Source organism: Pezoporus occidentalis, unplaced genomic scaffold (assembly GCF_034315485.1).
Source record: "Pezoporus occidentalis ecotype Australia unplaced genomic scaffold, CSIRO_AGI_Poc_V1 ctg99, whole genome shotgun sequence".
NCBI classification, from domain to species: domain Eukaryota; kingdom Metazoa; phylum Chordata; class Aves; order Psittaciformes; family Psittacidae; genus Pezoporus; species Pezoporus occidentalis.
Genome location: NW_026916358.1, coordinates 855,273 through 877,804, shown reverse-complemented (window position 1 = coordinate 877,804; position 22,532 = coordinate 855,273). Strand labels below are relative to the sequence as shown.

The 22,532-nt window shown below is 42.6% G+C and overlaps 1 protein-coding gene across 1 annotated transcript in view; it reads left to right on the top strand.

Moving 5' to 3' along the window:
• Positions 1 to 22,532, top strand: part of SH3RF3 (SH3 domain containing ring finger 3) — a 250,395-nt gene that overhangs the window by 196,390 nt on the left and 31,473 nt on the right. Inside the window, exons 5-8 of the mRNA XM_062606950.1 lie at positions 5,843 to 5,943; positions 9,893 to 10,063; positions 13,328 to 13,578; positions 18,150 to 18,454. Of these exons, the coding sequence (XP_062462934.1) occupies positions 5,843 to 5,943; positions 9,893 to 10,063; positions 13,328 to 13,578; positions 18,150 to 18,454 (828 nt within the window). The remainder of the gene's footprint in view (positions 1 to 5,842; positions 5,944 to 9,892; positions 10,064 to 13,327; positions 13,579 to 18,149; positions 18,455 to 22,532) is intronic.

The window sequence follows — 22,532 nt, the reverse complement described above, 5'->3', positions numbered from 1 at the left end:
TGCATAGCTGCATGGGCTATTTGCAGAAGACAGGATCTAGATCTTTTTGGCCTACTGTGAACCAAAAAATAATCAGGGCCAACAAGCTACTAGAACAGGCTAGCATAATATTCTGCCTCACCTTCACCCACAGCCACAGATACTTACAGGTTGCAAGAGCCCCTCAGTAAATGCTAAATCATATAAATTTAGCTCATTTTTTTTCAGGAAGGAACTGGGTATTTATGCAGCTGCAGCTGTTATCATGCACATTTATTTGTTTTTTACACACATACCATTATGGAAGAAAAAGTCTTACTCTAGGATTGGTAAGTCCGTTTCAGCTTCCACTTTAGTAATTAGCATTTGATGAGGCTACTTGTTCTTGCGTGTAACACTTTTCATCAATACTTGGTGGCACTACCACGCATTAAATGCTAATACATTATTTCTAGGAACATTAAGGCTTGGAGTGATTGCCACAGTCATTGTTTTATGGAGTCAGCAAATTAGGGAAACAAGTCACAGGAATCTTAAAGACCCTTAACCTTTGTGATATCTCCAGAGGATGGTATGTCAACCTATGTGAGTTGAATGAGTGTTTTTTTCTTATTTTAAAGTAATATTAAAGAGAAATTTAAAGTAAGCTGTAAATATGCATCCAAGACATTAAAAGAAATTTTCCTGTGAATTAATGAATGTGATAAGTGCCCTGTGGTGAGACAGTGCTGGATTTGCTTTGAAGTCAAAACTTGAGATTTCTGGTTGGTGATTTTCTAGATGATAAGAACATTCATCTGATAGCAGCAGCAATTATTTTTCTGTGAAGGCTGCTGCAACCTGCAATGTCATTGTACTCTGTCCCTAGTTTTATCACTGTCTTCATGACTGCTATTCCCTTTCAAGACTGAGCCCAATGCTTTTGCAAGGCACTTCACTAATCCTTACAGGCACCACGTCTTTTCGAATTAAACCACAAATGTGGCCTTAAAGTACTGGTGGAAATCTAAGGTAAATCTACAGGGGAGATTAAAAGATAGTTTATGCTTTCAGTCCAGACTACTAATTTTTATGCTTTCATAGAAGTGTGGATGGAAAGAGAGAAAGGGGATGAATTTGAGATGAAGTTTCAGCCCAGATGAGTGGTTATTACCTTTAATTTCCTAGTCTCTGTGGGCTTGTCAGTAATGTTTTGCCAGGTTGGTTGCTTTTAAATATATGTCAGAGCTGACACAAGAGGCAGCAACATCTCAGCAGTGTATTATTTTCCCAGGAGTATATGGTATAAACTGTAATATAAATATATCATTACAGATACATTAAAGTGCAACTTGTTTTGATGTTCCTATAGTTCTCTTGCAAATAATACTTATCAGTTGGAAGAGGAATGAGATCTGTATTAGACACCTTGTGGTGTCCTCTGAAGAAGTTGGGCTGTTTGTTCTTTGTTCTGAGAATCAGAATTTCTTAGGAAATTCTGGCTCTCAGGATGGACAGTTATCTTTTTCATTTTTGTTCAGCTAGCTTTGGCTGTCCTGAGTGGTGATTGGGGCTGTGACTTACTTAAGCATCTAGAAATGGTGCTGGAAATGCTGCATGGGGACCAAGAGCAGAGATGCTTTGCTCTGCTGCTAATTTGCTCCAAAGGACCATGCTGCTTGGCTAGTTTAGCCAAGCCCTAAGATGCCTTTATGCAGAGCCTTTCTTCATTCTTGGTTCTCACATGAAGTCTTCTTATAATAGCCAACATGGAGACAGGGAGGAAGAAACAGGCAATTTTTAGGGAGGCCTCAAGGTTTGAGTTATGAGTTTCTGTGAGACATTAGCATAAGTGTTAGGGAACAGGGGTAAGTTGTGTTTCAGTGGTCATAAGGAGGCTGTTTTCTTTATGTACCGAAAGCAAAAAGTCCTTTTCTATTACTAGGCAGCCCATGGGCACATAATCACCTATTACACCAAAGTAGCTGGTGATAAAACCAGATGGCACAGCAGGAGCTGGGTGTGAGATATCTATCATGCAGAATAATTGTGTCCGTGTATATAGTCCACAAGTTTTACTCAAGATTTAGCCTTCTGAGGTACAGGTGAGATTGCTGTGCTATTAATGGGCATAAAGAAGCAGGAATTAGAACAGAAGTATCCAGAGGTGGTTTTCAGCATGCCTTCATGCAGCTGCTTTTCCCTGCTGGCTAGCAGCTGGGGTTGTATTGTCTCTTGGGAGAGAAGAGCTGTTGCTGTTGAGCTGAAAACATTGGCAGTAGTAAGTGGTACTCGGAGAATACCAGACTGGAGTGGGAGCATGAAGCAATCAGATTTGGCTGTTTAGTGGCCTAAGTAAATGGGATGAGAGTTGGCAGTGTCTAGTTCAGAAAACTGCAGCCACGGTTAGAATAAACAGCTTCCTAATCAGGAGGTATACTACAGTGTGATTACCCAGCAGGTCATGTCTGGAAACTAAATGGCCAAATGTTTAAAGGCATTAGGGGCTCATAAAGATAGAGCAGGTCACCAAATGGCATTTTCAGAAGTGACTCTTATTACTTAGATTGCAATAAAATCCATGGGAATCAGACAGTGAAGTACTTCTTAATGGCTTCCTGAGAAAACTTTGTAAAGTGCCTGTTTTTATCAATAGATGCCCACGTGCTTCTTGAAAACCTGACTGCCAGAGACGTCCCGTCCCAGATAGGTCTTAGCAATGGTGAATAGCAGAGGTGGAAGAAGGATTAAGACATAAATGCTGCAGTGTTTGAGCCCTCCCTGTGTAAAGCTTGAACATGGCTGTATTCACATGCCTGGTGCCACGGGAAGGTGGATAACACAGGGACGTGCCATCAGAAGGTTCTGTGGCACACAGGCCTCCCAAAGGTATCAAAGCAGAGAACAAAAAAATCTGAGCATTGTCTTGGATTCCCATTCACCTGAGCAGATGAAGGGGAGAAGGGGACACTTTTAGTGCCTTGTTCCTTAGATGACAACAGCAAATGTGAAACCTGGCTCCAGGGCTAAATAAAGCAGAAAAACAAACTAAACCCTGCAACCAGCTGTGATGGAGAAAGGCATGCTGTATTGCCCAGGAGAATTATTAGTGTTACTGGGGAAACCCATATGAAATTGTGGGAATGTAAAGTGGAAAGGTAAACTTCCAACAACGGTAACCAAAAATGTGAAGAAATAGGAGATTATTATTTAAAAAAAAAAAAAGCAGTCTTTTCAAAATCTTATTTCAAATTTTATCTTGCAAAATAATCTATCAGTATTGTATCTAATAGTATGAGCCAATCATTGATACATAAGTGAGACAAGAGAACAGGACCTTAAAAGGGGAGGCTTAGGAGGCCTTCACCATGTCAGGGTCTGTAGTTTAAATGCAAAGCTGGTGAACATTCAGATGCATAGTAGCAATCAGGCAGCCACCAATAGAATTCATCAAGGAGCACAGAGGCGGGTGACACTGAAGAGCAGAACACTTGTGTGAACGTAAATGCCACAATGTGAACAGAGGAAGGCCAGCAGGTCCTGTGGAGTCAAACCTGATGATGAAAAGAGGGGTCGTAGGTACACTGGCAAGTACACCATCATGTCAAAGCCGGCAGGGGAGAGCAGCTAAAGAAAAACTGGAGCACAATCAAGAAGCAGGCACTGATTTAGAGTTTGGATGCATGTGATGTGCAAAGTGGCAAAAACGAATGGTTTGTAGGGTTCAGGCTGGCACCAGATGTAGCAGTACTGCAGTAAAAGGCCACAGGCAAGAAACTGAGTGTCAGGTGGAGAGAGAACATTCAGGACTATGGAGATTTCTTTGGGATTATTCAAGGAAAACCCCCAACATTGTCATCTAGCAACATTGAATGAAAATTGCATGATTTCTTAATCCCTAGGATTGTATGTTAGTACAAATGTAATAGCACATAGAAAGTGCTTGGGCTTATGCTTCCGGTAATACAGAAGACACATAAACCACCACTGTCAGTATGAGCAGGCCTTTCCAGTTGCACCCTGAGGCTGTTCACTCAGCTCTGTCTATTTGTAAGGTAAAACCAAAGTGGTTTGTCCTACCAAGGAAGTATGGGGACCGATCTGTTTTCTTGGAGGCAATTTCTCTAGCTCAGAGCAGGCATACACTGGTGGCACAACATGAAGAAGTTTGAACCAGACTTACTTCTTGGATGAGGCAGCTGCCAGGTCTTTCTGCCCAGCATCTTCTACAATTCCTAACTCCATTAACAAGCTCAAAATAACAAATGCGGGATCATTCTGCAGCTATGCCTACATTTTTTAGTGGGTTGGGATTTTTTCTGTAAATTGATATTATCTCACTGATGTGACAGGCAGGATTAATAAAGCCTTAGTCACAGAACTGGAAAGAACACTTTTACGCATAGGACTAAGAGCTGCCTGGAACCTTCCTTGTTTGAGCAAGCAGCCAGAAAGTAAGGGGAAATAATGAGAAAAAGGAGATGTACTTGTCACTACAACTTTGTGATTGAGCATACATGTCGGTGAGAGAGGAGACAGCTTGCTCCTTGTTGCCAAAAGCCATGGAATCACAGAGCAGTGTCTTCATATTTTGCTGCATGATTTCCTAGTGATATGGTGTTAATATACAGCAAAGCAGTATAGCTTAGCAATAGACTGACAAGATATGACATGACACTCATAATTACGTGGGCTTTTTTGGAATTGGGTGACCTTGAAAACCATTAATTAAGTAGCAATGTGTGTCAGGTTTTTTTCAGTGTCTTGGTTTTTAATTCAGTGCCATTTGTAAGTGCAAAAAATGTCCCTGTGTTTCTGTTCCCAAAATAAATCAATATTTACTGTTTGTTACATAACATTTGGAAATGGAAAGCTGCACTAGAGGTCTGCGAACTGCTCAGAGTTTTTGCCGTATGTAAGAGGCACTGAACCTACAATTTGTGCATAAACTTCAGATCCTACTTTGTAGAGCCATTCTGCCTATGGATGTGCATGCAGCATTTGGTTAGCCTTACTAAAAACGCCTTTTGCTCAAGTAAACCATTACTTATCCCATCAACCCAGTTTTGACCTGTCTTCACAGCAAGATCTGTTGTTACAGGCCTTGGCATTACTTCAGGAGAAGTTTCCAGTCAGTATTCATTTCTGACATAGATGAATGAGGACTTTGGTGAGACAACTCAAAAGAGTTTGTCCTACATACTTTCACAGAGCTTTAAGCTTTGAAAAGTGAATGATTACGTTTAGAATTGCCTTTCAACATTAATGGCTGAAAAAGATCTGTCGAGTTCTTTATATGAGAGTGAGGATTTATTTGCTGTGGTAAAAATGGACTCCTACTTTCTGTGTCCAGAGGTATTCCTGTTTTGGCTTGTGTTGTCACCTTTTTCTTAAGGTGAGGAACATTCCTGATGATAAAACCAGTATACGTAAATGAGACTGCATTTTGGAAATTGATAGTATCTTCTTCTCCAGAGATCCATCACCATTAACTGAAAGACTGCAAATTTAAAAACAAGCTTTTGAGGGAAAAAGATTACTTTTATCAAAGAAGATACTGTTGCAGAGATACACATGTTGAGCTGATATTACAAAGTAGTCAAGTAGTTTTGTGTTCTAAAACTTTAAAATCTGCACACAAAGTACACCTACATTTCTCTGACAGGTAAATGAAAATACTAATACACCTTGTGCCAGAAACGTATTTTTAGAATGTGTAAGACTAAAAGATGTCTTTTATAATGTAGTAAAAAAGTCTGGGAATTGATAAAAATATGATTTTTTTTTTCTTCTGTGCTTTTCCTCTGTGCCTTCCCCTGACAGCATTTTAGGAAATGATGGGCTTCATCTTAACCTTTGTATGTTCTTCTTTGTGTATTTTCAGGATTCCTCTTTGATTGGAACAGCCACAGTGGCTGCTCCCAGGACAAGTGCAATAATTGGAGATCAGGGAACATCACCGAAGGTCCAGCTGCCCCTCAATATGTAAGCAGCTCATCTCAGTCACTGTGTACCCTTTGTTTCTAGTCATGTGCACATGCATGCATGTGTTTGAAATCTGAAAGCCTGAATGTCAGCTCTGGAGCATTCTGAGAAGAGAGAGATCACAAGTTCATACATGACCCAGACTCTGCTGAAATTGAAAAAATGAGCAAAGAAAGGCAAAACTTTGTCCTTTCTCTGTGAGCCCTTTTAGACTCCCGGTATATTTATTACAGCTGTATGAATCACTGGGAAGTAAATTGAATGCCTCTCAGCTAGAAAAGATCTTCCTTCATTTAAAGCTTTTAAAAGAAGTGTAGTCCCATGCAATCAAACACCTGATCCATTCATCATTAACCAGAAAAAAAGTGACCCAATTGCTTTTTTTTTTTCAGTGCCATAAACAAAGGCAGTCAACGAACTTCATGTCGTGGGCATATAGGCTTATTGAATAGTGTGTGCAGTAACCGAAGTTTGACTAGATACAGACTTCATTATAATAAATCTCTTCTAGCCTGGTTGGTTCATCTGGTGCCTGTCTAGTTAAGCTACTGAACCCTTTCTTCTCATCACATGTACCTTGTGAAAGCAGCAGAACTACATAGACACACATAGGCACACCAGTATTTTAGGGATTTACGATATGGCTAAAACAAGGTCTGAATTCACAAAATCCTAAAGAACATAGCAAATCTGCTTTAAGGAGGATAGAGGAGTTGGAACAGAACCAAAACAAATTTGTTCTTGGCTACTAAGGTGAAATCTTCATACCTGAGGGGTACCACACATCACTGACTGCCCTTCAGAGGGGTCTGTCATCATCTTGTGGTCACTCTGTGCAGTCTGTGTGGCACATAGTGGGGTATAAATTTATTTTGAGTCTTGCTCAGGCTGGGAACAAGTAGCTGGCAGTATTTCCACTATTTAGTTGCTGAATCAGAACATTTTCCAGCTCTTTGGCAATGCCCCTGCCTCTGTGCCTCAGCAAGCCTCCCATTCTCCCTCCATGCTTTTCCCTTGTGAAGCAGCCTTATAATCCGGTCTGTCATTTTGTATTTGCAAGCCAAGTTCCCGTCAAAGAAGAAGTGTTATCTGAAAGCTGTAGCAGAACTGGGGAGGTACACCCCTAGACAGAGCCTAGGGGCTTCTGCATTATAAGTAGAGTCACATGCAGCTCCATGAGGCTAAGAACATGAGCCACCTTCTCGCTTAGGCCTTTACTTGGGGAACTTTTAATAAACATTTCGGCTTCTCTAGGTCCTGCTCCCTAACCCTTAGCCTCACTGTTTCATGTAGCCCAGAATAACTTGCTGTTACATTTTGCAAGATTTCAGATTGTTTTAACACTTTCTTCTCGGTTGTAGAGAGTTTGCTGGTGAAGTTTCACACCTAAAATCTACAGAATGGTGAAACATGTCCAAGTCCAAAGGCTTTGGTTTAAGGCAAAATTAGTCTCAGGAAATGGGACCGCTAGACCGAAACTACTTTCTGAGTAGGGAAGCTGCCTGCACTCAAATTTTCAACCATGTGTGAGAGCATGTGTCCCACCAACTTTCCCACAGACCCATCTCTGTCTGCACATGGGGCATATGCCTGTCTCCACGGGGTGGGCACGCCAGCCATGGCAAGGCAGTAGACCCAGGCTGGGCCTATCACAGGGTTTGGAGAAGTCCCTACTTGTTGCAGACTAATAGAGGAAAACCCAGGGACGGGCATCTTCCCACTGATCACCTCCATTGTCCCAGTGTCATGCTATGTCATCATCACATACAAGTTTTCAGCAGTTTAGCAATGCAGAGTTTGGTCAGTTTTGTCATGGGCTGTTGTACACCTTCGTTAAGTCTTTGCAAGGATTTTGGTACTCCCTCCAGAGGATGTTTAGGTGCATTGTGATATTGGATATTCAGGTTTAATTCAGGAGGATGCGTTAGCGGAATTTGCTGGGAGGAGCAAAAAGAAACTAATAGGAAACCTGGAGATAACTGCAAGGGAAAGCAGCCTATGATCCACTTAAGGTAATTTTCCTTGCACCTTCTTCCAGCATTTCAACCTGTAAATTACAGTATTACATGTAGCACCTTGGGAAAAGGGCTAAGTGAGTCTATCCATCCAAAATGCTCTGTCCTTGACCCATCACTTTACTGATAGACTTGTGTAAGCACCAACTTAAAAAGGGGTAGTCAAAGCCACACTTTCTGCTCCCTCGAGTAAGTGCAGTCTGGCACTTTCCGTTATGTCCTAGCAGAGCGCAGTGCTGAAGGATTAGCACTGCAGCATGCAACCTTATTTCACATCAGGGTGATGCATTTTAATATTCTTCAGTTCATAGGTAGCCTCATGATTTTCATCAGGTGAACAGCCACAGACCTGCTCAGGACCACCTGATTGCATAGCTGAACAAAGGATGTGCAGGATGGTTTCTCCCATCTGTTGACTAATGAAATACAATTTCTGGTTAGGTCTTTGCACCCCATGCATATGGTAAACAGAGCCTAAGCATGCCCCAAGGAGCTGTTACCAAATATTTCATATTCTGCTCATTACTGCTGTTTATTTACTACTTTCTAAACAAAAATAAGGAAATCTACCAGTACATAAAGGGGCAGAATTAGAAAAACTAACAGGATTTATTCCTCAATTATATTTCCTGGAGAGTAAAAGTGAAAAAAACATGTATAATTTTTATTGGCTGCAAGTCTACAATCAGAATGGCTATAGTTTTCATTATTTCTCTGGTTTGCTGCTATGAGGTGGGCAGCAAGCCTCTTCTCACCCACTCCCCCAAGTCTAAGAGCATTCTGCCACACTTTGTAGGGTAAATGCACTTTCTGTAGGTGTTTCCCCATTGTCCTAATTTCTCTGCACTGCTTGTAAAGCACAAATAAAATAAAAAAAAAATCAAGAAGGCACAATCTTGATCAAGAATTACCAGAAATCCCTTTTTGCATTTGTAGAAAGGTGACAGCACACGCACACACAAAAAAAGATATTTGTAAAGAAAGTGTGGCTCTATGTGTGCGTTCTTGTTATCCTATCCTGACTTTTCATTATTCCCCTAAGTGCAAGCAATCATTCTTAATTTTCAACAAGGATCTCTCTAAACAAAGAGAATATCTTTAGGGACTTTAAGTTGTAGTTGTTTCACAACATTAGACACATCCCTGAAGTACTAACGGAAGAACAAAAGAGAGATAAAAAGAAAGATTTTAAACAAAGGGAATAAATAAAACCTGTAATTAAATAAATAAAAACTTCCACATATTGGGTCCTCTATTAAAGATTTATCAGAATACTTCCATGCAATGCATCCAAAACCAGATTCTACCGTAAGAATCCCTTTGCAGAATTTGGCCTCTGTCAATTTTTGGCTTACCCGCATAATACAGATATTATTATACTATATCAGAACAGGTTGGTGTGTTGCTTCTAAAACTGCTCAGAATAAATAGCATCAAGAAATGCTGCCTTAAATGTTTTTGAAGTAGCTTACCCATAAGAAAAGTTTCTTCTGGAAATCCACAGTAGAAATGGCTCCCACCCTGAAGCATACAAATACATACTTCATCCAGACATTAGGCTCTGCAAAGCCTTCCTATTCAAAGCATGGTTAACCTGACTGTCTCCATAATTGCCTTATCCATCTGAATCCCTGCTGAATTCCTCAGTGCTGCTTTGTGGCAGTGTTCTGCTTTGGTTGTGCCCTGAGTGAGATGTCCTATGAATTTTTAAATTACTCCTTTCCTTTAGTCTGATTAGTTATTCCCTTATTGTCTCATCATCCAGTTGATCCTGTCCCTGCTGTTACTTGGTTGGTATGCTGTAATGATGTTTCTTTTTAACCACCATTTCTGAGCAGTGTCTCTACTGACTTTCTGCTCTGGGGCTGGAGTCGAACTGGGGAAGGCAGTGTCATCAGCTGTGTGCTTTCTTCTTGTGTGACCTCTCCCCACAGCTACCTAGCCCTGTACGCCTACAAGCCTCAGAAGAACGACGAGCTGGAGCTCCGCAAAGGTGAGATGTACCGGGTCATTGAGAAGTGCCAGGACGGCTGGTTCAAGGGGACATCTCTGAGGAGCGGAATGTCCGGTGTCTTCCCAGGCAACTATGTGACACCAGTGTCAAGGTGAGGACCACTGCCCAAGGTGTTTATGCCTGATCTGGGCTGAGAGGGATTCTGCATCCGGAGGTTGCTGAAAACTACTCTGCTTTTAAATTGCATTCCCCTTCCAGAAATTTTCTGCTGGCATTGCAGCCTTGGGTAATGAAACTTACTTCTTCTAGCATTGGGATTATCCATGTTCTCAGAAGACTTCACCAGCCATGGTGGATTATGGCATTTACAATCTCTGACTTTACAAAGTCTGATGAGCACAGGTTTTGCTATTGCAGAGAATCTTTTGGCTAATGATTTTTTTGTTGTTATAAAGCTCATGGGCATGTAACAGGGACAAACAAAATAAGAAATGCTTGTGTCTTGCTTTTCAGTAGCTCCTCATGTAGGTTTTGTTTTTCTCAAATCAAAGATCTTGAATTGTTTATCTCTGGATTAACATTTGAGCTGTTAAAATTCAGAAGTGGTAGGAGAGTTCAGTAACTTGTCTGATTTTAGCTACCTCTGTCTCCATTGCAGAAGATGAGAAAAGGAAAGAATAGCATGTGTGGGAAGGAATGCCGTTTGTCAGAGCTGGGTATTGTACAACAACAAATCAAAAGTTATTTCTGATATAGAGCCCACTCTGAAATAGTCTGCAAGCTGAGGATAAAGTTCATCAGTATGTCACAGACTGTTTTGCCCTACATGCTCCTTGCAGCTGAATCTTTCCATGTGTATACCCATATCTGTTTTAGAGCAACCATGGGTTTGCAAATCGAACTCACTCCGCATATGCTCTCAGTCTCTCCTCCCACATGCGCACAGTCTCCACCACCTTTTCCAGGGAAAGGTGCCTCACAACTCAGACAGTGTTGATCTTGAAAAATTGATCCAGGTTTGTTCCATTTTCAGTTTATGTCAAGTCTGTAATGTGTGGAATGAGCAAGACCAAAAGTTAAGAGCAGATTAGAAGATGATAACTAAGCCTGCTGACACTCCTAATATTGCCTCTCATTTAAAAAAAAACAAAACCCCAACACATTAATTCATGGGTTCTTCACTGTTCATAACTCAACTGTATTTACCTGACTTTATAGAGCCCCTTGGCTGCCTTCACTCCTTGCCTCTTCAGCCCTTAATTAGTAAAGAAGTTTGTGCTGAAGGGTTGGTGATCTGAATCAGCAAGAGTTTATTAAAGGCAGCATGTCACAGCTAGAACAAGACAGAGAAGTGCTAAAGGGCAAAAGTGCTTTCCACAACACCAGAAAGCAGCTTTATGATTATATTTATGATCCTGTGAGCTAATTAAGCTCCTGTGTAAATCACCCTCAGTGAGAACAGCAAGGAAAATCTGATGGCAACAAAATCTCCTATTTGCTGCATTTTCAAATTACTTTGTTCCCCTTTGACAACAAAGCAGAGGATTAGATTTTTCTGCCACTCCCCACAAAACCCAAGGAGAAGAAGTTGCCTATAATGTAATAACACAGAACTAAATTTATAAGCTGCCAAAACACGTGTGAGCAGAGCATGGTGGAAAAAGGACAAAATTCTTTAGATGGACAGACAGGCACAGGGCAGCAGAGAAAAATTGCCACATCCAGCATCTGTCCAGCTCTGTGGAAGCCACAGATTGTTTCTGTACCTGTCGGTGTGCATGTTTGCCAGAACACAGCTCTCAGTGGACTATTAGGTGTGCTTTTCTGGCAAACTCAATCTAGTGCAGATGGCCAAGTCAGCTCCAGCTGAACCTTGCTGCTACCCTGCCAGCTCTTCATGGCAGATGACAGACAGTCAAGATTTCCATCTGGTGGGATTCCCAGCTTTTTCCTACCTGGAGGCTGATAAAAAAAATTTTGAAGAAAAAAATAAACCACAGCAAAAAACAAAACCAGATTGTCAAGTCAATGACACCACAGTGTTGGTTTTCCTTCTGTGATTTTGAGGGGAGAAGGGATTGGACAGAGGGGATGGTTATCTTGTTCTTTTAGACCATACCTTTGTTTTGGTCTCTTTCCATCAGAATTTCAGTCTTTTGGCTCTTCCCCTTCCACTCTTTTCTTAGGGTTACTTCTTCTGTTTCATGTCCTCTAAAAGAGACCAGATTATTCAGCATATTCTTTCTTTCTGCTCTTCTCCTCTCTGTATTCCCACACAACAATTTTGGGGCCATGGAAATTCACACAATCTGGTTGGTCTTCTACCCTTTCTGTTATCCTCTCCTCTCTTGCTAACACTGTCTCGTTTCCATTTTCTCCACCACACTTTGTTCTGTATCATACTGCCTCTGCTGTCCTTTCCTGGAGGAGGACTTTGGCACATGGAGCATCCCAGGAGAGCAGAACAGCACCAAATGATCCCCCTGTTTCATGGCATCTACTGCTGGGGAAGGAAATTATTCAGGAACCTGTGTGAGAAACTCAAGAGAAAGAGCTGCTTAGCAACAACTGAGTTTGCCCATTGGTATCCTTCTGTCTTCCCCAGTGTCCTCCTGCCCTGGTCAGAGAGTTTCTAGCTCAGTGATAAGAGGACCAAGACCTGCTCTAGGCTGAACTCATTACATAGGAAGTCTTCCCAGCCACCCAGATGAAATACAAACTATGCATACAGTTTAAGTGAGCAATGAAAGAGGGGTTGATTATCATTTGGATTTCCTTTTCGGTAAGGTCAGCTGCATTCCCTTCCCTTTTGCAGTTCCTTAGCAAGTTTAAATTGGACCTGGTTATATCAATAGGGTAAGTGTTCGGTCAAGACAAGCCCTTCCAAGTCTGCTGCTTTTCAGTCCTCTTCAACAGCCAAACACAGATTTGGTGTTATCCATCTTCTTTTCTCCCTGTGGGGTTGTATGCAGGTTTGGTCCTAAGAAAAGATGTCTGCATCTGTTTTAATTATCACTCCATTAGTGCCTGTAAAATAGCCTCTGGCACATGAAACAACATTTTGGACATATCCATTTCATATTCATTCATATTCATTTCTTCTGAATTTAGATTTGTGGTTTCACTAGAAACTATGCAGACAGCAGTGTAGCTTAAGAAAAAATGTGATGAGAAAAATTATCTTTTCCATTTTCACCCTGCGCATCTTCCCATAGGATAAGGGGCTGAAAATGTCTTCCAGTATGCTTACGACTGTATCCTGTAAAGATAAATATATACCTGTAACTCAGTTTGGTTTAACACCTGAGGGGGTATCACGTTGAACCCCCCTACATAACTGAGGGTGCTTATCAGCATTGTGGCTGTGCATCTGTGTCTCTGCAGCACACTTACGCTGTGCCTTGTCTCCATTCAGGGTGCCAGTGGGAGCTGGGCAGCCCAGGAACAGTGGAGCTGGGGGACCTCCAGCAACAAAAGGCGCCCCAGGAGCCATCCACCCTGTTGGGGCTGGTCACACCAACACTGCCACGGCTGTCAGACCGGTTGTTCCTATTACTGCTCCTCAGACACATCCCCAGCTACAGGCGGCCTCTCCACAACTGAATAACTGCTTGAGGTATTCAGCTCAGCAGCCAGCCAGCCAGACCCGCAATTCCATGCAGATGGGTATGTGCACACTACCTCTTGCCCTGTGTTGGCAGGATTGATGTCGTACCCCTTGAGCGCAAGCCTTTCAAGGCTGCCCATCCCTGAAGCTTTCTTTCTCGTTTTAGTCACAGTTCAGTCAATGTGGAATAAAGTATGTTTTATTTGCCTGTAATATTTACGGGTTTCTATTGATCTCTGGGAACCACATTGTGTTTATCAGATTGTTCTGTTGCTACAGCTGAAATAGATTATAATGTTTACAAATATTTATACAATTTATCTGAGTGGAGGCAAGCACCCTGCATACTGAGGAGATTAACAGTTTTAAGTCTGGTTGGCTTGCTGATGGAAAAATATTGCCCTTATTGCAGGGCAAGTAATTCAAGACTTAAAATTAGGAAGCCTTTCTCTGGGCTTCAGTGATGAAAGGTATTTATTAAGCAGAATGGGACCCAGTGTTAGCGATAAAGCAAAAGATCTGAAAAATACTTCCACCTTTTTGAAATAAGAATAAGATTTTCTCACACCAGGGGGCCTCTGTTCTTTCTAGGTTCCGTTTCTGATGTACAGCACAATTTTCTAGAGTACAATTTATTCCTTTTTCACTGATGTTAAAAAGCTCTGTTGTTGAATAAATTAAAAGCAAATCCTGCAGTGGAACCTTATAGCAAAATTTAAAACATTTTGTTTCTGATATTTTATAGGGATGTGAGCAATTGTGTTTACAAAGGCAGATCAGTAAGGACTGTGACTGCTAAAAACTGACGTCATAGATTTAAAACAGAGCAGGCATAAATGAGAAATACACTGCAGTGTAGGTCATGGATTCAAAACTTTTAAAACCAGAAGGCACCATTGCGACCATCTAATCTCACTTCCTAGGCAGTCCAGACTAAAGGCAAGGAAACGTGATCAAATACATGTGAACCTGAATTTTGGATGGTGCAGACTCCTCTGCTCAACAGACACCTGAGGTGTCAACTGAAGTGACAGATCATTTCACTCCATGCACTTGCCATGCCCCACACCTTCCTTCCACAGTGCTGCTGTGCTACACTTTCAGCAGCTTCCCTGATTTTAGATTGCTCCTCCAGGTCACTCTAAGTGCCAAGGAGTTGGCAGGCAGAGTGATCCAGGGACCATGGAGCTGCTCCAAAACCTCCTAAGCAGGGAGTTCTCCTGCCCTTCCAGAAGTTTTGTAAGATTGCTTTAATTAAATAAATTTTTGCCAGGGTAACTAAAGGAAATTTTTCATTATCAGTATTATTATCACCCATGATGGATGTCATCACCAGTATCCTGTGGACCAGAGCCCCTCAGAGGTCTCTTTAGTCCTGCAGGGCAGGACAATGCGTGCTTACTTTTGGAAAAGCTTTCCAAGAGAGGCAAGCTGGCACAGTATTCAAATCATGATTTTGTTGGCTTGCAATATACATGAGTAACAAATCAATTTTGCACAAGGCCACTAATATAGGAATACACCCAAAATGAAATATGAGTGGTGTAGAACAAAAATAGCCTTCAGTGAGCATTGCTAATTAATAGCATGTTTGATGCAGCACAGTCCAGAACCAGAGATCCCAGAGCAAAGGCATACATTGTAACAGCATGCAGATGATATTAAAGAATAAAATGAGAGAGCTCTACTCAGATTTGATTTTTCTCAGGCCATTTATTTTACTTTTTCTCATGTTTTCTGTTTCCTTTCTGTCTGGAAACACCAAGTGCTTTATGAAAGGAGTCATATTAGATTATCAAATCAATGTTCTGTGTCCAGGTACATGCAGTGAAATTCCATGATTGTGCTTTTCCTCTAAACTTAGAATAGCCATTGCTCCCCCCAACCAGCAGCTCAAAACCTTGATGCTGCAAGCTTAGCCATCCTGGAAAATTAGATTTCTGCCAACAGTGGTTGCTCATCACACAGGTTACAAATAGAAAAATCAGAAGAAAGGAATCACTTCAAGATTACCAGCAGTGCCCTGTCTGGCTCTCTAGGAAGGAATTGCATATGTTCTTGGTAAGCCAGGGAGGGAGAAATGGTAGCTAATACTAAGAATAATCTTGAAGGCATCTGTAAGAACAACTTCTAGGCTTTTCCTCATGCTACACAGTAAAATCACATCAAATTCAAGACTGGTTAATGATAGTTTGGTTGGTTTGCTATAAGCAATTTTAATAAAAAGAGATGTTATAGAGTCAAGGAGTTACTGTGAGGAAGAATTGTGTAAACTTTTGAGGGGCTAATATGATGATCACTGGCCCATCACATTCCGTATTATTTCAGATAATAAGGCATAAGGCTGGGGGTTGAAACTCCCTCCTGGCAGGAGTGCTCAGCTGGTGCAGTGAGTATGATTAATGGCACTCTTTATCATTTCAGTCCCTGGTAATGGGTGCTGCTGTTAACCATAGAAATGGAAAGTAGTGGTTTGAGTTGCTCTATCCTTGTTTAGTTACAGGTTGAGTGAACTCCAGCTGGTTCTGCGTAAAAATGCATCCTTTGGGTGAATTTGTAAGAAAACCACAGATCAGAGTGGGTCAGAAATTTTCCAGAAAAATTATTCTTTGTCAAATAAATGATTCGTTTGACTCAAAGGTTTTTTGCCAGGAATGGATGTAGTTCAGCCAGACTTCAGCCATTGATGCTGTCCTGGCTCAGGTTGCAAAGGGAATAAATAGGTGTCCAGAGCTGTTCTCTGTAAAGAGCAGCACAGTGACTGGATCCTGTTTTAACATCCCAGGTGAATGCCTAGACCAGAATAGAGATTACTGTAGTGTCAGTGAGTAGGTTGTGCTCAGTAAAATGTTCCAAGGTTCAGATTTTGCACTGAGACAGAACTAAACCAGATTATGAAAACTTAAAATCATTTGTAAAATGGGCATTTTCCAGCCAGCCCTACTATTGAAACATTTAAGTGAGGGAATGTCTGAGTGTGGGCTCGGCTTCTGATCTGTATTTACTTGAAGTGTGGCAGCATGTAGGTTACACCTGAGCAATCAAACAACCTGGAACTCAAAGACATTGTCATTGTGGAAATGGACATGAAGCTTTGTCACACGTTTTGCAAGATGAGGCATACAACAAGCTCCCAAACCTCTGGAGAGCTGACCTCAGCAGTGTGCTGTGGTCACCGTTAAACAGACAAGCACTAATTCCTTGTTCTAGTGCTTGTAGGCAGGGTTTGCTCAGCAAGAGTAAAAGGCACTGTGTGGTCCCATGGGGACTTTGCTGGCAGAGACAAGGCTGATCTCAGAAATCCTGCAGTGGATTTCTGCTTAATTTATCTTCTGCAGCACAGTGATGTGCTGTTGATCTTTTTGTTAGGGTTGAAACAAGAGACCTTCCTTTGTAATTGCTGTCTGGGAAGGCTTGGATCAGCAGGGCTAACCCTTCAGGTCCCATCTTGCATTGCTGCAAAACCTATCACGTTAGATGGGGGTCCTGGAGGTTCAGAAAAATAGCTCAGATGGAACAAGATAAAGTATTTTTAAAAATACAGTAAGCTTTTACTTGTTGCCAGGTGTGGGCAGGGATGGTGGAGATGTTACACAGTCACATCACAGAGGGCCAGCTATTTTGGTGACTGCAGACATGCTTTTCGCAGCCAGAGGGGGATTTCTAGGATTTAGCTAAAACAACACTTGAAGAATAAGATATGCTGCATCAAGGGTAGGAGCTAAGCTCTCCATCAGGCCCAGGCACATTGTGGCAGTGACAGCCACTGAAGGTCCAGGTCTGGCAGTGCATGGCAGTGCAAGTTGGCTGGTAGTGTTGATCTGCTGGAGGATAGGAAGGCTCTGCAGAGGGTTCTGGACAGGCTGGATCGATGGGCTGTGGCCAATGGTACAAGGTTCAACAAGTCAAAGTGCCAGGTCCTGCATTTGTGCCATAGCAACCCCATGCAATGCTCCAGGCTTGGGGAAGAGTGGCTGGAAAGCTGTTTGGCAGAAAAGGACGTGGGGGTGCTGATTGACAGAGCTGAGCATGAGCCGGCTTGTGCCCAGGCAGCCGAGAAGGCCAACTGCATCCTGGCCTGTATCAGCAATAGTGTGGCCAGCAGGGCCAGGGCAGTGATTGAATTCTGTGTTTAGTTCTGGTCCTCTCATTACAAGAAAGACATTAAGGTGCTGGAGTGGGCCCAGAGAAGGGTAGCAAGGCTGAAGAAAAGTCTGGAGAACAAGTGTGATGAGGAAGGGCTGAGGGAACTGGTGGGTTTTAGCCTGGAGAAGAAAAGGCGGAGGGGGGACCTTATTGCTCTCTACAACTACCAGAAAGGAGGTTGTAGTGAGATGGGTGTTGGTCTCTTCTCCCAGGTAACAAGTCATAGGACAAAAGGTAATGGCCTCAAGCTGCGCCAGGGGAGGTTTAGATTAGATATGAGGAAAAATGTCCTCACTGAAAGGTGATCAGTCACTGGAAGTGTTCAAAAAAGCGTATAGACAATGCCTTTAGTGACATGGTTTAATAGTGGACTTGGAAGTCCTGGGGTAACATGATTGGACTTGATGATCTTAAAGGTCTTTTCAACCTAGTTGATTCTATGATTCTATGGGGGACTTAATCATGCTCTGTCCTCCCTCTGCAGCTCACCCCCCGGCGCCAGCCCCGGAGCGACCCACTGCCACAGTCTCACCCCTGCGGACGCCCAGCTCGCCCTCCCGCCTGCCAGCAGCATCCATCCGGCCGCACCCTGCCGTGTCCCCGCAGCACAGCCACCAGCCGCCCACCCCAGGGGCCCGGCCCCTCATCCCCCTCACCTCCGCTGCCGCTGCCATCACCCCACCCAACGTCAGCGCAGCTCACCTCAATGGTGAGGCAGGCAGCGGGCCCTTGGGTTGCCCTGGAACCCCTGGCCCCGCCAGCAAGGCTGAGGAGAGGAAGAATGAGAAGGTAAGGGCTATGCCCTGCGCTTCCATCACCTTTCCCTGCCATGGGCTGTTGAGGAGGTACTCTGCAGCCATCCAAGAGCATGGAAGCTGGTTTTCATCAGCTGCCAGCTCGGGCATCCTCATTGCACATTACTTTCACACTTCATCCTTTCCCCTCACCATTCCCAGTGCTGCTATCACAGTACCCACTCACAGTGGGAAACAAGGTTGAGCCACTAATGTACTGAATTTGTGTGTTTCTTCCAACAATTGGCACCCATTTACAGTGATGCAGAAAGATGTGGTAATGAGCTCTTGGTCATCAACAAGTCAGAAACCATCTGCCTCACCACATGGGAGAAGCTGATGGTAGTACCAGCCCCAGGGCGGGTGCCACAGGCAGAGTAAAACACTGGCTCATGAGTGGCAGGAGCTATTTTACTGCACCAGAAGCACCTCAGTTTCTTGCAGGAGCTTTCATTGCAGTGGCACAGCCAAATGGGGAGAAGAGAGTTAAATATGGCTCGTTGGGACATAGGTATGATGCACTGTAGGTTCAAGCTCTTAGACTGCAAAGGGACCAATAGCTGAGTGCCTGTCCCTTATGCACCTTGCTGAGGAAAGCCAGCATGGTGAGCTGCTTTAAGTGTCCAGCCTTTTAGGTTCCTGGCAAATACTTTGCTTTTGTCAAGTGTTTACATTGTGTTAGCAGTTCCCATTGTCAATGGTGAAGATTATCTCCATACTGCTTAGCAGAGCTCATTGATACAAACCTTCTGCTGGAAGCAAGATCCTGGTTTGTATCTAAGGAGGAAGAGATGTGGGGGCCTGCTTTTCCTTTGAACCTGCAGAATAATCTTTTCCATACATTCCCCATGCTTTTACGTAGTGACAGGCACATACGGAGTAAACATTTACTTTGTACATGGTAATGGTGAGGTTGCAGGTCTCACGTGTGGTCAGGGTTACAGATAACTCCTGATTTCATAAGATGAGGAATACAAGTTTTAAAATCCTTTCCTTAATCCTGCTGTGATTTTTCTCTTGAGTACCTTTTGGTGAAAGAAGGGGATAGAATTTCTGCCCTGGATGTAAAATTTAGGTACTTGCTTACAAAGAATGACTTTCAAGTGCACATCAAGAACTGCATGCTGTGCAAGCAGAACAGTACCTGCTGCTTCTGCAAGCCCAAGGAAGTGTATGGCATTTGGTAGAATGTATTAAATCTGCATGTTACCTGAGAGCTTTGTGTGATGGCATATTTAATACTTCCTAAAACATATGTTATTCTATAGGTATTCTATATTTTAATTTATATGAGGCTGCACACTGAATTTTCCTAGGCAAAATTATATCAAGTCCCTTACTAAGATACTGGTTAGCCTTTTCCAAGCTGTTACAGCTTTAAGTTACTGAATTTGGATGCAGGGAGGTAAAGTTATTGTGGTTTTGAGCTCCATGGATGAAAGGAAGAAGCAAATAAAGTACTACATCATTGCAATGAGGATTGCCACAGACTGCTTCAGTACCTGGGAAGTGTCAGAGAGAACTGACAATAAAAATTTTCATCCCTGACAGGATGGGGTGGTACATAACAGCCCTGTGTTGAACAATGTGTTTCTGAATCTTCTGCATGTCATATTTCACTTTCATTTTAGAAAGATCTGATGCTTCCTTTCTTTTTAGTAGTGACTGGTGCTTGGCCAGTTAAGTTGCATTCCAGTTCTTTGCATAAACCCAAATATTTCTTTGAAACAGTTGAGAGCTTGGATAATGCTGGACTAAAAGCCATATAACTAGTCAAAAAGGAATCTGTGAGTCAGAACTGAAGTGATATCTGGAACCAGGCTTGATACTTCCAAACTGGAGGCTGGTTGGGCAGACATTTTGGTCAGTAGGGAATAGTCATAACTCTCAGAAAGAATAGCTGTGGAGAGAGGCAATATCTGTTATCAGTACACTTGAAAGGAAAAAACAGACAAGTCTGAGGAGCACAAAACAGAAGCAGGGATGTAACTAGCAAACAGCTAGATAAGCAAAGATCAGAAGCAATTTATCTGAGTTCAGTTTCATTATATTAATCAGTCAGGTACTTTGAGATGAAAAGACAGAGGGGATGTTACTAAGAGGAGTGGTAATAAGGTCTTCAGCTCTACTGAACACAGGATAGAAGAAATGCCCAGGTAATTATCTCCTGAGAAACTGAGATTAGCAAGTCGTATTCAGGTAATTTGCAAGGTGTCATGAAATTAGCATTCTCCTTGGAATCAACCATTTTTGGTGTCCCATCCAATTACTAATTTTCATCCCAGCTTAATCTTTCTAGTTTCTTTGTAGAATTCCCTTGAGGATGAAGGCTGAATGATCAGAGGGAGAATGGCTGTTGTGAGAAACATTCTCTTGTTATTGACCACATTTTTCTCTCACGCATTAATTGTCAGCGTGAACTATGGTACAGAGGGCACATGGTATGCAGGAAGAAGCAGGCATTTGGGGAGGGCCAAGCTGAGGATCTCATGCTGAAGACGTTTCTTTTGAGGGCTATGGAGCTAAATTGCAATTTTTTCATTTATCGCTCTGTTATAGTCAGATACATTGGTCCTTGGGAAATTTTCTTCAGATGATAAGTTTAGTAAGGTTCATTGGCTGCTTGAAGGCTGGGCTGGGAGATAGTGGGGAAATGTATTTTAAGATATGATCTTCTAGCAATTTATGTTTTATGATTGCCTACCTAGATTCTGCTCAAGGATACCAAATGTGACAGCAAGGGGCAGCTTCTCTAGTGAGTCAGTATATGCTATTTGGGTTACTTGTTCCAAGATGGAATTGCTGAGTGTACTGGTGAGGTTGTCACTGTCAATGCTTTCCTTTGTGCATACACATTCGTATGCCAGTATTGAGGGTCCCAGCATATTACAGTATGCTGGTAGTGTGCAGCAATCAGATTTCTCTAAAATAAAGAGGCTCTGGTTCCAATTTTTACTCATTTCCTTGTGATTTAAAGGCAAGTGGCAGAAATAATCCTAAGGGTGATGGTTTTCTGGTCAGCAGGAATGGTTTTCTTTCTCATCTTCTATTAATATAGCAAATAAATCCTTAGGCCTGTTGTTTTAAGTTCTTTACTTCAGCTTACTTCGTGGAGGTCCTCATGCAGGCTTCCAATCCTGCAGGTGGATCTTGGCACCTACGTTCATCTAGGCACCTTAATATTAGTGTCTTACTGTCATACTCCTGCTGACTTAATCAGGAGGTAAAATATGGCCTCCATGCCAGACTTCACTTGTCAGTATGCACCTAATCCCAGAGGATCCTATCTGCAACCGAGCTTGTGCTCCACCTCTCAACTCCTTGGCAAGCCTCCTGTCCACTTAGGGATCAGTTTCAAAGCTGTTCTCCTTTGCCAGCTGCTGGTGGTAGCTGCTGGAAGATGAGCAATAGATAGTCCCCTGTGCAACAGTGCTTGAAAAGTGCTCAGGCAGCAGAGCAGGCTTAGAAGTAGAGCACTTGAAAATCAAAGCTGTTTCAGTGCTACAAAGATGCAATACAAAGTAGCTGGAAAGGCAGCTCACACAGAGGTAGCACAGACACTACAGAAATAACAAGTCATGGACTGAATAAAGGCAAGGGAGCATGGCAGAAGCCAAAGAGGTAACAGTGGTCAGGGTAGTACAGAAAAGAGAAAAGATTTAGCAGCTGCTGAGAGATAGAACGGGGGGCACTGGAGGAGGTGCGCCAGTGGAGAGGGTGGAGGTGAAGAGTGCTGTGTAAAACCTATGGGGAGGGGTCCTGGAAAAGGAAAGTTAGGATACAGGGGTTGAAATCTACCCAAAGACAGCAGTTAAAGAAAGCAAGGTGTAAAGAAGACTCTTTCTTCTTTTTCTCAAATATTTTATGCATGAGGCTAATTTTTCTTCTTTTCCAAGAAGGAGGTTTCCTTCCCAGAAGGAAAATAATACTTCTCCCCCTGAGTCTTTCTATTCCAGGTTAGGAGTGTCCCAAAGACATCACAGAGACAGGAGGGGGGTAAAGCAAAGCAAATGGGGAATACTTCATTTTCTTTAAGGGTGTGTGGTGGGTTTGTATCAGGGGTCCTTTGAGTT